General features: G+C 50.3%; 1 protein-coding gene across 1 annotated transcript; it reads left to right on the forward strand.

Annotated features, from left to right (window-relative positions):
• Positions 1 to 5,708: 5,708 nt before the first annotated feature.
• Positions 5,709 to 13,354, forward strand: LOC127201641 (tubulin alpha-1C chain). The gene is made up of 4 exons (XM_051160322.1): positions 5,709 to 5,864; positions 9,459 to 9,681; positions 9,817 to 9,965; positions 12,351 to 13,354. Exons 1-4 carry the CDS (start codon positions 5,862 to 5,864, stop codon positions 13,323 to 13,325), a joined length of 1,350 nt encoding a protein of 449 aa, XP_051016279.1. The 5' UTR covers positions 5,709 to 5,861; the 3' UTR covers positions 13,326 to 13,354.
• Positions 13,355 to 13,762: the final 408 nt, after the last annotated feature.

A 13,762-nucleotide genomic window follows, 5' to 3' on the forward strand; every position in this document is an offset into this window, starting at 1 on the left:
GTGCCTTCTAAATTCTAGGACAGCGTGTGTGCCATACCTTGTACACTGGTGGTTTTAGACAGAAGACAGTGGCTCAGAAAGGAAGGCAGCAGCCACACTTGGCATTGGCTTACTCTGTGAACCCCAACAGCCAGGCCTCAAGCAGAAGGACTGCCGTTAGTTGGGGGTCAGGCAGGCTGACCTGATCTCAGCCGGGTGTATGGTACACGCGGTGGTGTATACCTGTAATTCTAGCACTCAGGAAGCAGAGGCAGGAGGATAACTGCAAACTCAATGCCAACCTTGTCCACACGGCCAGGCCAGTGCTGGGACTACGTAGTGAGGCCCTGTCTCAAAAGGCAAAGAGCAAAAACATATAGTTTTTTTTAGAAGATCCTGACACCACACTCACCACACACCCATCCCAAATAAAAGCTAACAATGGTGGTATAAACCTATAGTCATAGACCAAGAAGAGACTTGATACCCTATGAGCATATACAGGGGGAGGAGGTCCCCCTCAGTCACAGTCATAGGGGAGGGGAGTAAGGGGAAAATGGGAGGGAGGGAGGATACAAGGGATGGGATAACAACTGAGATGTAATATGAATAAATTAGTAAAATATATATATTTTAAAAACCTATAATCATAGATCAGCATAGCAGTTGAGAGCTGGAGGCAGGAGGACTGAGAGTTCGATGTCAACCTTGGCCATTTTTGGCAATCTAAAAGATAACCTAGGTTACATAAGACCTGTCAAAAAAAGATAGAAATGGTGGAGGAAAAAAGGAAGAAAAGAAAGAGAAGCAGGGGAGAATAGGGTTAGGAGCACTGGATGCTATTCCAGAGGACCTAGGTTCAGTTCCCAGCACCCACATGGCAGATTTCAACTGTCTGTAACTCCAGTTCCAGGGGATCTGACACCATCACACAGACAAACATACAAGCAAAATACCAATGCACATAAAATAAAAATAAATAAAACAGCCCTTAGGTGGTGGCACATGCCTTTAGTTCAAGCACTTCTGGAGGCAGAGGCAGGTAAATCTTTATAAATTCAAGGTCAGACTGGTCTACAGAGCAGTTCCAGGACAGCAAGGACTATAGGGAGAAAGCTCATTTTGAAAAACCAAAATAAATGAATAAAATAATTAAAAGAAAAGAAGTTAGGCTGGGCATGGTGGCACAAGCCTTTGATCCCAGCACTCAGGAAGCAGAGGCAGGTGGATCGCTGTGAGTTCAGGGCCAGCCTGGTCTACAAAGTGAGTCCAGGATGGCCAAGGCTACACAGAGAAACCCTGTCTCGAAAAACCAAAAAAAAAAAAAAAAAGAAAAGAAAAGAAAAGGGAGTTCAGGACAGCTAAGATAACACAGAGAAACCCTGTCTCAAAAAAACAAAAACAAACCGAGTGAGAGTAACACGGGCTTAGAGTATGGGAGACCTGGGTTCAATGCCCACACCAAAACCAAAACAAACTAGTTCGTGAATGGACTGACTAGGGGGGAGAGGCAGAGGCCTGAAGCTGCCTCGAGGTGGGGGAGCAGTCTGGGCCTGGCCTTCAGTGAGCGGGAGATTCAGCCGGATACCAGGGAATGAATGAACCAGGTTTTGAAACTAAAGAGACCGTTCGGTGTGAATAACAAGAGAACTAAAAGAAGGAGCCTGACTTTGGTCTAGGGTAAGCAGGAAGGTGTTTAATTTACTTTTTCCCTCAGAAGGTTCTAGAATCTAACCTATGAAGTGAACTGACAACATAGAGATTAACGGGGAGGGTGGAGGGAGAGTCGTACAACTACAGTCACACGAAGAAGCACGGAGGCCGTGCACAAAGTGAGAGTCAGAGGGAAATAAGATGGCTGAGCCTTACAAAAAACTGAAAAAAGGCTCAGGGGCGTAGGCCTCTTGGGAGAGGGTTAAGGCAGAGCGGTATAGGCTACAGGCTGTGGGAAAGAGTTGCACAGCCAGCCAGGCTGTCTGCCTAGGAAAAGGGGGCCTCCTGGAAACCCCACCCGTGGTCCGCTCTGTGGAGGCCAAGTGTCAGACATCTACTTTCTGTAAAGAAGGCTCCTGGGAGCTGGGTGGTGGTGCACGCCTTTAATCTCAACCCTGGGGAGGCAGAGGCAGGAGGATCGCTGTGAGTTTGTGTCCAGCCTGGTCTATGAAGCGAGTTCAGGACAGTCAAGGCTACACAGAGAAACCCTGTCTCAAAAAACAAAAACAAAAACAAGCAAACAAACAAAAACAAAAAAAGCTTCTTGGACCGCAGACATGTCTGTGCCTACAAGGCTGGGTCCTCATGTTCACAGAAATAGCCTTCTGTAAGCAAGCCTCCACTTTTGGAGCCATTCCAATGCCTGCAGAGGGTGAGGGGACATTCCTGAGGTTCAGGGGCCCTCAGAAAACCAGCGCTTTCTCAGCTGGTGTCTACAAGTTATAAAAGGAACTAAAACCCTCAGGGACATTCCACTGTGGGCTGCCTGGGTGCTTTCTACATACAGGAATGAGTGCAATTATTAAATAAATACTGCTATAAATAGGGACATTTCCAGACCCCAGGGTATGTCTCAATAAAAAACAAAAATAAAACAAAAACCCTAACGATTTTTTTTTTCCGAGACAGGGTTTTCTCTGTGTAGCCTTGGCCATCCTGGACTCACTTTGTAGACCAGGCTGGCCTCGAACTCACAGCAATCCACCTGCCTCTGCCTCCCAAGTGCTGGGATTAAAGGCGTGCGCCACCAAGACTGGCTCACCCTAACAGATTTTTTAAAAATTCATTTATTCAGATTACAACTCAATTGTTACCCCATTACTTGTATTCTCCCGTTCCTCCCTCTCTCCCCTAACTGATTTTTAAAAATATTTTTATTTTATTGTTTCTGTGTGAATGTATGCTATATGGCGTGTGTTATAAATGTGGGATTAAAAGGTGCCCAAGGGGGAAAAAAAAAGGTGCCCAAGGGGGAAAAAAAAAGGTGCCCAAGGGGGAAAAAAAAAGGTGCCCAAGGAGACCAAAAGCTGGTGTTAGATGCCACAGAACTAGAATTACAAGGTAGTTGTGAGGCTCCCGGCATGGACACCAGGAACTGAATTTGGCTTATCTGGAAGAACATTGAATATTCTCCTTCCCCCCAGGGTCTCTCTGTGTAGCCCTGGCTGTCCTGGACTCACTTTGTAGACCAGGCTTGGCCCTGAACTCACAGCAATCCACCTGCCTCCACCTCCCAAGTGCCACCACAGCTCATTAACTCATTCTTTTCTTTTCTTTGAAGGGAAAACACTGTTTTTCTTTTCCTTTTTTTTTTTTAGATTTATTTATGTATATTAGCACTGTATTGCATGTGTGCCTGCATGACAGAAGAGAGCACCAGAGAGAAGAGGGCATCAGATCACATTATAGATGGTTGTGAGCCACCATGTGGTTGCTGGGAGTTGAACTCAGGACCTTTGGATGAGCAGTCAGTGCTCTAACCCTCTGAGCCATCTCTCCAGCTCCCTCACTGAATATTCTTTTTTTAAAAATATTTATTAATTATTTTGTATACAGTGCTCTGCCTGCATGTACACCTGCACAGCAGATCTCACTATAGATGGTTGTGAGCCACCATCTGGTTGCTGGGGATTGAACTCAGGACCTTTGGAAGAACAGCCAAGTGCTCTTAACTGCTGAGCCATCTCTCCAGCTCCCTCACTGAGTATTCTTTTTTTTTTTTGTTTGTTTTTTTTTGTTTTTTTGTTTTTCAAGACAGGGTTTCTCTGTGTAGCCTTGGCCATCCTGGACTCACTTTGTAGACCAGGCTGGCTTTCACTGAGTATTCTTAACCATTGAGTCGAGCTCCCAAACTCCAGTTTTGATACAACATATTTCCAGCATGACAATAAATCATAACAGGGTCTCGAGTCACCTAGGAGACAGACTTGGGCCTACGGGCTGACATCTTGATTGCCCTGAGTTGGGAAGACCTACCCACTGTGGGCAGCTCCATTCCCTAGCTGGACCCTGAACTGTATAGGTGGACAAAGGGAACAGTAACTCATTTATTGCTTCTTTTCTTTCTTTCTTTTTTTTCCCCCTGAGACAGGGTTTCTCTGTATAACAGCTCTGGCTGTCCTGGAATTCCCTCTGTAGCCCAGGCTGGCCTCAAACTCACAGCCATCTGCCTGCCTCTGCTTCCTGAGTGCTGGGATGGCTTAGTTCAGTCTTACACATCACAAATAATACTGAACACCTTGTCACACTGTTCCCCCCCCCCCCCGCCATACCCCCTCTTGCTCCCACAGACAGGGTTTCTCTGTGTAGCCTTGGCTTTGTAGACCAGGCTGGCTCCAACTCACAGCGATCTGCCTGCCTCTGCCTCCAAGTGCTGGGATTAAAGGCGTGTGCCAGTTGTTGTTTTGTGTGTGTGGTTTATGTGAGTGTGTGTGTGAGAGAGAAAGATGCTTGCGTATGTGCCTAGGTCAGAGGACAACATGTGCTGTCTTTCTCTATGACTCTCCACCCCGTTTTTTGAAACATGCTCCTTCACTGAACTTGGAGGCCTCTGATAGCACACGACCAGCTGGCCTGTGAGCTCCAGGCTCTTCCTGTCTCTCACTCCTTAGCCTGAGGATTACAGGCAAGCACCACTCCGCCTCCTCACATTTTCCCAGCAAGCCATCCTCTCAGCCCACCTGGATGGCACTTCTGAGGAATCTGCTTGGCAGAGTTGCTGAGACAACTGACACAATCTGGCTAATAAGTGCTCTGCCTGCATGTACACCTGCAGGCCAAAAATGGCATCAGATCACATTATAGATGGTCGTGAGCCACCATATGGTTGCTGGGAATTGAACTCAGGACCTCTGGAGTCAGTGCCCTTAACCTCTGAGCCATCTCTCCAGGCTATCTGGATTCGGAAGTCTTACTTCTCACACTGTGAGACATCTGTTCATCTAATTTGGTTTCCTGAGCCGTTGCCTCGTCTTCTGTAAAATGGGTATAGCAGTCACCCGGCTCTTGGACCAGACAGACTGTGGTAATGTAGTGTGAACTGTCCACTCTGCGTCCCACAGATTGGGAGAAAGGACTAGAGACTAGCTTGAGCACCACAGCTGTGAAAAGGCCGCTGGGGTTGCGCTGGCAGAAATCCTCCGTATTGGGGATGGGAGGAGGGAGGGAGGATGAACGAAGGGCTAGCCCGAAGGTGGGAGTAAAGTGCTTAGGACCCACGGGTTAGGAAACGAGACTGTGTTCAGGAGCCGCACTGGGGACGGTGCTGTAACTCTGCTTTGGCGTCAGACCCACCCCTCCCACTGTGCCGTCAAGAGAACAGGGCGTTTCCATCCTGGCCCCCTGAAGCTGTCTCAGTCACCACGCTGCGGGCGGCCGCAGGTCTCTGGGTCACCTCGCAGCCTCTCTCTTCCGGGCCCCAAGGCCTGGGTGGGGCGACCGAGCCACAAGCGGTGGCGACCAGCTGCAAGTCCCCAGGGAGAGCGATCCTGGCCGCCCCGTCTACCTGGGGCTTTCTTCCGGCCTGAGCTGCACAAAGATCTCGCTTGTCCTTCAGCTTCCAATCAGTCGCCTTCCCCACCTCCTTCCCCGCCCCACCTGGCCCTGGCGTGGACCCTAGATGTCTCCTCCTCTTCCCACTCGCAGCTCCTTCTGCAGAGTTTGGTTTGAACTTTCGAACCCGCCAATCACCGCCCTCGGTTGTGCGGCCCGGGGCGTGGTCCGAGGTCCATCCTCCTGACGCGTGGCCTGGGTCAGGGTATATAAGACTCCTCCTGGCGGCAGACCTCACACTGCCTCTCCCCCGGACTCCTTGGTAGTCTGTTAGTGGGAGCTCCTCGTCACCCTCTCTTCACTTCCTCAGTTTTCGCGGACCACTTCAAGGACCAAATATGGTGAGTGTGGCTGGCGAGCAGCGACGAGGTCGTCTGAAGGGACTGCAGCAACCGCGGGCTGCCCGGGGGGTCGGTGCCTGCCATAGCTCCCGACGGCCGCATCCAGTTAGCCTGGCTTCTGGTGGCCAGAGTTGGAGAACCTAGTCCACTGGGCTTTGGCCTGGAAGACCGGTCCCGAGTACCACCCTCTTGATGGGACTGGGAGAGCATCCCGTCTAGGCCGCCGGCCGCTCCTGGAAAGGCAGGGAACTTTCACGTTGACCACAAGACTTTAAAGAAACTGAAAGGTCTCCTTTTCTCCCAAGTGATGTCGCTGTCCCAGCTGGGGTACCCCCAGAGGACCTCGTGCTCTCAGTACGGGGCTGAGCAAACACTTCCGGGCTCTCTATCCACGCCCTGTGGCTCGCCGCTGAGTCACCTGTGACCAGTCTTGGGACCTTCCTGCTGCAGCTGTGCACCTGGGAAGGCGAGCGCCTCCGTAGGAGGGGATACTAATTAACCGTCAGATCCAGCGTAATTTCTAGTGTTAATTCAGAGGCATATTAAGTCGAGTTAAACACATTAAAAAGTTTTTTTTTTTTTTTTTTTTTGAGTAAACTGGTACCAACAAATATATATTTGGGTTTTCTAGACAGGGTTTCTCCTTGTAGTCCTGGCTGTCCTGTAGACTAGATTTGCCTCTGCAAGTACCATTGCCCGGCTTGTATTTTGGTTGCCTCACGGAGCTCATGTCAGCCTTGAAATCACTATGTGGCCAAGGACCACTTAAGCTCAACATCCTCTGTCTCCACCACCCGAATCCTGGGGTTACTCTCCAAGCACAAGGGTATATCCGTTCATTAAAAAACAAAAACAGGAACTCTAGGGTGGTGGCTGGCAGCCTTTAATCTCTGGGCTCTCTGGCAGAGAGAGATGCAAGGGGAAATCTTCTGAGTTCAGGTCAGCCAGAGCTGCATAGTGAGACCCTGTCTCAAAAACAAACAGAAAACTACCAGGCACTGAGCCGATGTGGATGGAGGGTGCTGGGTAGTTCTGTAGTCTTGGGAGGCTGAGACCGCGTCATCATGAGTTTGGGGCTTTTCAGGCTCGCTAGTGAGTCCCAGGCTAGTGTGGGCTTACAGAGTGACTAATCTTACAAAGAGGAACTCCATTACAGCCTTTGGATTTAACTCCTTCCCACCACTTTCCCGTGAAACAGCCAAGGTCTCCTCCCCCACATCAGCAGGTTCAGCTGTTCTTTGGAAGCTTGTGTGTGGATGAGTGGGGGGTGTTCATGCAGCCCAGGATGAATTTGAACTCTGACCTCCTACCTCCCACCCTCGCACTGGGATTACTGGCTGGCAACCACGTGTGCTAGTCATGACCTCTCCCAACTGTGCTAAATCCCCAGCGGCAATAGCTGTTGGTTCTTCAGTTCCCTTAGTCGAGCAGGTGTGCTTGGGATGCTGATATGCTTGGGTGGGGGTGGGAGAAGGCAGCTTTCCTTGGGGTTCCGTGGTAGTAAGCCCCTTTACTAGGTGAGCCAACTGCCCTCCCACACTCACCGGGTGAAACTGTTTCAAAACTGTATTCTGAAAGGAGAGAGTCAGTGAGTAACAGTGCAGTAGTTACAAAACTATGTAACAACTGGTTTGAGCGCTTTTGACCAAGCAAAGCCACAAAGCTACAATTCAGTAGAGCCGGAACTCACCTGTTAGGCAAGCCCTGGTTAAGTGAATGGCTTTTTGCAAGACAAGCCTCTTAGCCAGTCGAGGCTGGAATAGACTGACTCATCTGTGCCTCCAACCGAGCCCAAGTGCTCTTGACTTTGCCTTCTTAGCTTCCAGGAGGCAGGTTTGTCTTTTGAAGATGTTATCCTGCGGATGTATGTGGTCCACAGCATGTTGGTGGAGCTGAGACAACTTGGGAACGTTGGTTCCTTCTTTCTTTATACTTCTTTTGTTTGTTTTGTTTTTGGGGGGCAGGGTCTCTCTGTGTAGCCTTGGCTGCCCTGGACTCCCTTTGTAGTCCAGGCTGGCCTCAAACTCACAGCGATCCGCCTGCCTCTGCCTCCTGAGTGCTGGGATTGAAGGCATGCACCACCATGCCCTGCTCCTTTCTGTATACTAAGTAGGTCCCTGAGATTGAACTCAGATCATCCCACTTGGCTGAAATTGACCTTAACTCTTCATGCCATCTGGACAGCCCAAAGAAGCAGTTTGGGTGTGGTAGTGCAAGCCTTTAATCCCAGCAGGGCATTAAAGGCTCTCTGTGAGATCAAGATGGAAGCCAGCCCAGCCTGGTCTACAGATTGAGTCTAAGACAGCCAGGCTACACAGAGAAACCCTGCCTTGAACCCCACCCTGCCAAAAGGCAGTTTAGACTGAAACTGGGGTGCTAAAAGGCCTCAGTTGAACTGCCTTGTTAGAATGAATGGCCCTCAGACACTGCTCCCTCAGGCCTGTCTGTGGTTCTGTCTAGCTTCAGGGCACTGTGGAGGTTCCAAAGTCCAGGGGAAGGTCACTGGAACAAGAGCCACACCTCCCCCGCAGTGCTGGCTAGGAGACACTGACCTCACTGGTGTGTGTGGTCAGAACCTTTGATTGTTTTATGGGAAACACGAGTGGAAAGGACGTGACAAGTCAAAGGTGGTCAGTGATGCCTTGTTTTATTACCCTGGCCTGTGAAACTCCTCCTCGGAAAACCTGGGTGTTGAATTGATAACCCATGAAAGTGTTTGCTGCCTGAGGAAAACAGTAGGAACAGTGGGAGACTCTCTGTCAAGGTTTCTGCCAGACTCACTTACTGGAGCTCATGGTAACACTTGTCCCCTCTTAGTCTTGGGAATGCAGGACTAGCCAGGAGTGAGTTCAGCAAGGAAAGGCCTACAAGTGTCTCCCCTCAGTGAACGCTTGCAATCCCTTTCCCTGAAGTGCCAGAGATGCATAGACCATCTACTCGGGAGCAACCAACTTCTCCTGTCTCCCCACTCTCCGGCCCTGTTTCTATTGCGGTAAAGTTTTATGAGCCTTCTGGCCTTTAAAGCATCTCTTCCTCTTACCAGATGGGTTGACAGCAAAGGAAAAATGTCCTCACAGATTAGCGTCTTCACTGGGCTGGAAGGCTGCCTCTGGCCACACTTGACACACAGCTAAATGCTTATCTAGCGTTTCTTCCCTGAGTCATGGGGCCAGTTTAGGCTGGTTTTAAAGGGGAGAGGAAGTTTTGTCTCCTAAAGAACCAGGATAAAAGAGGAACCACAGTCAGAGTGACTCAGCCCTGGGAAGGAAAGGTTCTGCTCGGGTTCAAGGGCTCAGTGGCCAGTTTAAAGGAGCTGGGGAATTCTGGCACAATCTTGAGCACGGCTCCTGAGCTGCTGTGGGTCCCGGCAGTGGAAGGGCCTGGCCTGGCCTAGGGCATCGGTATTTGTGCCCTCCAGAGAGTACTATTTCCCTGAGTTAGCACTTCAAGAAAGATTTTTGGCTGTGAAATACAGGAGTGGCCTCTGAAAAGTGATTTAAAGGTTTTTTTCCTTAGCTGTTCCTCGTGTGTAAAGCTGCCCCAGCCCCTTATGAGTCACGTTCTGTCTGACACTTTCTTCCTCCCGGTCCACAGCGTGAGTGCATCTCCATCCACGTTGGCCAGGCTGGCGTCCAGATCGGCAATGCCTGCTGGGAGCTCTACTGCCTGGAACATGGCATCCAGCCTGATGGCCAGATGCCGAGTGACAAGACCATCGGAGGGGGAGACGACTCCTTCAACACCTTCTTCAGCGAGACAGGCGCTGGCAAGCACGTGCCCCGGGCGGTGTTCGTAGACCTGGAACCCACAGTTATTGGTAAGCTGACCTGGAACTTCCCTTCCCCGAGGGATTCCTTCCTGCTCACATGCTCGGGATCCCTTCAGACGCAGGAGGGGGAGTGAGCCGTGTAGCTGGTTGGTGGTGAACGGCTGATTTCTTCTCCTTTGGCAGATGAGGTTCGCACTGGTACCTACCGCCAGCTCTTCCACCCTGAGCAGCTCATCACAGGCAAGGAAGATGCCGCCAATAACTATGCCCGTGGCCACTACACCATTGGCAAGGAGATCATTGACCTTGTCTTGGACAGAATTCGCAAGCTGGTAAGTGCAGGGGGGCTGTATGGGAGAAGGTCTCTGTACACTGTCTTTTTTTTTTTTTTTTTTTTTGGTTTTTCGAGACAGGGTTTCTCTGTGTAACCTTGGCCATCCTGGACTCACTTTGTAGACCAGGCTGGCTGCGAACTCACAGCGATCCGCCTGCCTCTGCCCCCCAAGTGCTGGGATTAAAGGCGTGCGCCACCACGCCCGGCTCTGTACACTGTGTCTTACCAGGATTTGAGGTGTGCTCATCCAGTGAGAACCACAAGCTCTACCCTCCCCTAACACTGGAGACTGTTGAGCCTCTGTTTCAAGCTCCCCTTTTTTTGGTTCTCTTGGTCACTCTGAGTGGGTGACTGACACCCACATGCGACTAATAGATAAAACTTCTTTGGAAATCTGGAATGGTGTCTCCTGTTAGTAAAGCTCATTCATAGAGCTAGTCATCTGGCATTTATAGGGCCCTGGATTCAGTCTTCAATCAGAAGAAAGAAAGAAAGAAAGAAAGAAAGAAAAAGAAAGAAAAGGTTTCAGAGCCCAAGAAGCCAGTATGATACCTACATCAGAAGTAGGCCGTAAACTGGGCAGTGTGCCGGCCTTCAATCCCAGCACTCAGGAGGCAGAGGCCTTCAGATCTCTTGTGTTCAAGGCCAGCCTGGTTACAGAGCGGGTTCCAGGACAGCCGAGGCTGCACAGAAAAACCCTGTCTCAAGACATGTTCACTACCCGCGCCCCCCCCCCCCCCCCCCGCCAAAAAAAAACCCCTGACTAGTCCTGCAGCACGTCTTGAGGTAGAATCACAAGATTTCATATTGGGCAAGCAAATATGTCATTGGAACTTCCAGATTATAAATCCTAGAAAAGCCCACGTATGGTGGCACACACCTTTAATCCTAGCACTTGGAAGGCAGAAGAAGACAGATTACTGAGTTTGAAGCCAGCCTGGTCTACAAAGTGAGTCCAGGACAGCCAAGGTTACACAGAGAAACTCCGTCTCAAATAAATAAGTAAATAAACAAACTATAGAAAAGCAGTTTCGTGGTGCCCAGGGCCTAGAACTGGCTCTGGGTGACCTGTCCTTAGCAGCTCTAGTCTGGTCAGGAAAGCTGGTAAGTGCTGTTTGAATGGACAGCCTGGCGGTCAGGTGAGCACTCTGTGAGGCTTGTAAGTGATTAACCAAAAAAAAAAAAAAAAAAATGAAGCATGCAAGCAGGCTGAGGGGCGGAGCAGGCAGGCAGGCAGGCTGAGGGACAGTGGCTCCTTGGGAAAGTCAGTCACTTTATGATTAGGCCAGCCCCAACTTTGCCTCACTTCCCATCGAATCAAGTTAATCTGTTCCAGTGCAAACGAAGCTCAGTTACAACACTGATATCAGGGACCTGCCTTCAGGGGTATAAACACCAAGCAAAAGCCATTCACAGTTCTGGGATGATCGCTACCCAGAGAAGTGCATTTGATCTTGGTGTCCCTGTGTGTAGAGGCAGCATACTGGATGGTGACTGGCAGGTCTGCCTGGTATTATTGTTTGCATGTAATCAGAATCAGAATATGGACTCATAAGATGGTAGAACTAAAGGATCAGTAAAAAGGTCACAGTTAGGGGTGGGGAGGTAGCCCCCCTAGCAGAATATTTGCCCAGCTTGTACAAGCAGATCCCATCCCCAGTATCAGAAAAGTGCCTTCGGGTTTGTAATAGTTTGCAGTAGAATAGGCCAGTTGAATGGAGCAGGGAACCCTGGTGACCTGAGGTCTAGTGGAAGGCCAATAAATAAGGGAGTCACCTTGCCAAGAATGGAACAGGCACCTGAAGACTTGGGTGCTTACTGTGCCAGAATTATTCCAAGTGTTCAACCTGAGCTAGGACACCACTCATTTTAATAAGTGAGATAGAGAGGTTAGTTTGTCCTGTCACGCGTGAGGAGGCAGGGCTCATCAGCGCCCACGTAACCCCCTTTGCCGCCTCACAATAACCTGGGCAGTGAAACTTGGCCATCCAGTGTTCCAGCTTGGATGTTTCACACTGATCTGGCAGCTTATTCAAGGTCTGAACTCTGGTAACTCCAGCTGATAAGGGGGGGGGGGGGGGGGGGGGAGCGTGCCCTTGAATAGCGAAGTCACCAGCAGCCAAAGCCTATTCTGTGTGTCTGTTCCAACCTCCTAATGTCCTACTGCAGACACAAGAAGCTCATTTGGAGTCAGCTTTAGGAAGCATCCCCAGCCCCAGAAGTTCCTTTGAGTCACCCGAGCATTTTCAAGCCTTTCCTGACTGCTCTAACTGGATGTTCTTGAAGACTCGGGAGTTTGCCAATATTTAGTCACAGGCTCATAAACGCCCACTGGGACTTTCGCAAGGTGTCTTCAACATTAAAATGAACTTTTCTGTTGCAGGCTGACCAGTGCACGGGTCTTCAGGGCTTCTTGGTTTTCCACAGCTTTGGCGGGGGAACTGGCTCTGGCTTCACCTCCCTGCTCATGGAGCGGCTCTCTGTTGATTATGGAAAGAAGTCCAAGCTGGAGTTCTCCATTTACCCCGCCCCCCAGGTTTCCACTGCTGTGGTTGAGCCCTACAATTCCATCCTCACCACCCACACCACCCTGGAGCACTCAGATTGTGCCTTCATGGTAGACAATGAGGCCATCTATGACATCTGTCGTAGAAACCTCGACATTGAGCGCCCGACCTACACTAACCTTAACCGCCTTATTAGCCAGATTGTGTCATCCATCACTGCTTCCCTCAGATTTGATGGGGCCCTGAATGTTGACCTGACAGAATTCCAGACCAACCTGGTGCCCTACCCTCGTATCCACTTCCCTCTGGCCACATACGCCCCTGTCATCTCTGCTGAGAAAGCCTACCATGAGCAGCTTACAGTAGCAGAGATCACCAATGCCTGCTTTGAGCCAGCCAACCAGATGGTGAAATGTGACCCTCGCCATGGTAAATACATGGCTTGCTGCCTGCTGTACCGAGGGGATGTGGTCCCCAAAGATGTCAACGCTGCCATTGCCACCATCAAGACCAAGCGTAGCATCCAGTTTGTGGACTGGTGCCCCACTGGCTTCAAGGTTGGCATTAATTACCAGCCGCCCACTGTGGTGCCTGGTGGAGACCTGGCCAAGGTCCAGAGGGCCGTGTGCATGCTGAGCAACACCACAGCCATTGCTGAGGCCTGGGCCCGCCTGGACCACAAGTTTGATCTGATGTATGCCAAACGTGCCTTTGTGCACTGGTATGTGGGTGAGGGCATGGAGGAGGGAGAGTTCTCTGAGGCCCGAGAGGACATGGCTGCCCTGGAGAAGGATTATGAGGAGGTTGGGGCAGATAGTGCTGAAGGAGATGATGAGGGGGAGGAATATTAGCCCGGGTGCTGCTATTTTATGCTTCCGTTGTCTTTGTCCTACTATCAATAAAGCTGGTCCCATCTTAGGTGGCTCCTTCCCTTCTCTGGCATAGCATCTGGCTAGTATGAGAGAGATACAGCTCTTTGAGATCCATTGTTTAGTTTGATAGCCAAAGGGAGAGGCACAAGGTCCCTGAAGAGGGCATGGGTGCTTGGCTGGCTGGTGCGCTTAGCCTGCTTATAATTACAGCGCTGGGGCCAGGTGTGGTGGCACACGCCTTTAATCCCAGTGGCCAGATGGCTGTGAGTTCGAGGCCAGTCTGGTCTACAAAGCCAAGTCCAAGACAGTCAAGGCTACACAGAAACCCTGTCTCAAAACAAAAAACAAAACCAGACTGGTGCCTTTTTAAGTTTGAAGCTACAGTAATTGTCAAAATGCTTGTACAGAGGGAAGGA

Source organism: Acomys russatus, chromosome 17, assembly GCF_903995435.1.
Source record: "Acomys russatus chromosome 17, mAcoRus1.1, whole genome shotgun sequence".
NCBI lineage: Eukaryota > Metazoa > Chordata > Mammalia > Rodentia > Muridae > Acomys > Acomys russatus.